This window comes from Cyprinodon variegatus, unplaced genomic scaffold, assembly GCF_000732505.1.
Source record: "Cyprinodon variegatus isolate N-32 unplaced genomic scaffold, C_variegatus-1.0 Scaffold988, whole genome shotgun sequence".
In the NCBI taxonomy this organism is placed as follows: Eukaryota; Metazoa; Chordata; class Actinopteri; order Cyprinodontiformes; family Cyprinodontidae; genus Cyprinodon; species Cyprinodon variegatus.
In genome coordinates this window covers 13,433-16,309 of record NW_015151441.1, presented here as the reverse complement: position 1 = coordinate 16,309, position 2,877 = coordinate 13,433, and the positions used below count along the sequence as shown (strand labels likewise).

Here is a 2,877-nt window from a genome sequence, read left to right as displayed (position 1 = left end):
TTAGCAGTGAAATAAATATTTCCATTTCATAAAGTGCATCTAATGTAAACAGTGTTGGAGAATGTTCCAGTTTAATGCTAACTTTTATTTGTTGGAAAATAGTTTTTTGAAAGTGACTTTTTTTACTTTTAGCTTTTGTACCAGAATTACCTTCATTATAATTACTTCTATAACTTTATGATGTTTTTTAAACACCGTTCTGTGTTAAAAGCCTGAATATGATGCAGATTATATGCAGTTTGTTTAAGAAGCAGCAGTTGATCCTGAAACTATTTTCTTGCTGCAGGAACTGGAGACATTGGACAACGGGAAGCCGTATGTCATCGCCTATATGGCTGATTTACCTTTGGTTGTGAAATGTCTCAGGTGAGAAATTCAGAACAATGAGCTGTGCTGGTTTTTGGAAAATGATTAAAGGTGATATTTATGTCAATGCTTTGTGTTTTTTACTTCTCTTCTCAAGTTTCATGTTAATTTAACAAACCAGTTGTAAATCGACTCCTGTATTAAAGAAGTTTTCATTTTTAGAAAGAATATCTGTTTATCTGCACATGCAGAGTATGAAGGAGAATACAGACGTCCCACAGCATAGCCCTGTTTATGGAAGTGTGACTGTTTCCAGAAACGTCCGATATGCTGTGTTATTATTAATGTGTTAAACAATTGGAGCTATTATTATTAAGACCACATAAGAACAAGATGAAGGGTGTAAATAAAAAGAGAGCGGAATGATAAGCCAGTAGTGGAGCAGTGACTGCAGCTGTGTGTGTGGAGGGAGCCCGATGCCCTGAATGCTCTCCCTATGATTTATTAAGGCATGTGAAAGGGACTGAAATGAGGTTTTTATTTAGGGAAAAGGTTTCAGATTTCCATCCACAGTTGTTAGCTATGCTTGGTGTTCTTTCTGCTGGACATTGGTGGAGGAAGTAAGACCCCAAATCTATCCAGGCCAGACATGTCTTGGTGCTAGTAACCAGTGCACCCCCACCCAGCCTCCCAACACCTTCCTGCCAGGCCACAGGGTACCAAGCAGAGGCTCAGGCCACCTGGGGGTCAGCACAACCCCTGCCTGAATCCCCACCCCTCACAGCTACTCTAAGCTGCCAAAGCTCATACCTCCTCTGAAGCCAAGGATATATTTAAAGCTTCACTGTGTGACATCAGATCTGTCACTAAATGGGTCATGTGACTCAGAGCGCTGCTTTCAGGCTGCCCGATTCCCCCAAAACACAAGAGCCACAGCAGTAGCCATTCAAAATTTCCCCACTTTTCTTGATGGGCCCTTGGCTGGTCTCATATAATTCCTTTTTAAACATCAATTTTTGTACTAAAAATGTTTCTGTCATGATTTGTGGACATTAAAGGAGAAGTCCGGTCAGCAGGGAGTAATCAATGGATCATTATTTATACCTAAAACTCATACATTCACTGTGATTTAATGAGATTAGCGTAAATCTGTAAAACTAAAAATAATATTTTTCGTCATGATCACTGAGTCTGGGAGCGGCCATTTTAGCCTAAATATAGTAACCCCTCCCTCCTGCCATCTTCCAGCAGTGACGTCACGGTGCGGTAAGCCTAGCGCCATTCTCCCCGCTTTACAAGCAAAATCAATGACAATTATGATGTCAGACAGGCTGTAGTTGGAATGTCTTGGGTGTACTATTCCTTTAAATAAACCAAGATTGATGGATTTCACTCAGTCAGCACTTTATTTTCATCTTTGCAAGGAGAGAACAGTTCATCATTTGGCCCTGATTGCACCGTAATCAGCCCCGTTCTGCCTGGGCAGTGTTCGTTCCCCCTTACTTACAATAATGGAAAGTTGTCAGCGTCAGAACAAATTACAGACACTTTGGTTAAGCAGTAACATGTTATATGAACCATGAGATAGAAACTGGTTTGTTATGGGAAGAAGGTATGTCTGGTCTGCAAACACCCCTCACTCAGGGGAACTGTGTGGCCTTGCAGATGAAGCAGGCTGTCATAGTGAGTAAATTGCATAAATGAATATATGAAGTAAGAGAAACTAGATTTTCCAAACACACAGGCCTTTGCATTATCTTTGAATAGCAGTGTTCTTCTTCAAACCTGAAGCTGTTTTAAACCTCCTCTCTTTAGGTACTATGCCGGTTGGGCAGACAAGTGGGAGGGAAAGACCATCCCTGTTGATGGGGAGTACTTCACCTATACCAGACATGAACCTGTTGGAGTCTGTGGACAGATTATACCTGTATGTGTGGGTTTTATGCATGCTTAGCTGCAACAGCACACCTGTCACATTCGTGTTTAATCTGTGATGAAATTAGAGATCTGCCTTCTGTGTAACTAAATTATGCATATTAAATTACTCTGTTGTGAGAAATGTAGAGATTTGCTAAGGCTTAATTCTCTGCTGATTTAAGTTTATTTTTCCCATTGCATGCAAACAAGCTATGTTTTAAAAAGAGAATGGATCAACAGTTTTCTGAAACTGATCCATGTTTTTCTTCCCTTTGCTACAGTGGAACTTTCCTCTGGTGATGCAAGCCTGGAAACTGGGTCCGGCCTTGGCAACGGGAAACACAGTTGTGATGAAGGTTGCTGAGCAAACTCCTCTCACAGCTCTCTATGTGGCCAGTCTCATTAAAGAGGTATCCTGCTTTTTAATTTTTACACTTGAATCAGATCAAACATGAAGATTTTCCTTTTTTGAGGATATTTCTCAGAGTTTATTTTTCTTCATTGAGATTAGGGAAATGAACCCATGTGGTGGTTGGATTAGAAAATGGCGGTCTACATGCCTACGGGAATCCTACCTAGTCTAAAAATAGTTTACTGCTGTATAAGAGGACCCTTTGTAAAGCAAGAGCAGCGTATTTCTCCCCATTAATAGAG

The 2,877-nt window shown here is 40.5% G+C and overlaps 1 protein-coding gene across 1 annotated transcript in view; it reads left to right on the top strand.

The window, feature by feature from the left end:
* aldh2 (aldehyde dehydrogenase 2 family (mitochondrial)) overlaps nt 1-2,877 on the top strand; it is a 22,093-nt gene that overhangs the window by 6,780 nt on the left and 12,436 nt on the right. Inside the window, exons 4-6 of the mRNA XM_015399097.1 lie at nt 287-366; nt 2,122-2,233; nt 2,505-2,633. Of these exons, the coding sequence (XP_015254583.1) occupies nt 287-366; nt 2,122-2,233; nt 2,505-2,633 (321 nt within the window). The remainder of the gene's footprint in view (nt 1-286; nt 367-2,121; nt 2,234-2,504; nt 2,634-2,877) is intronic.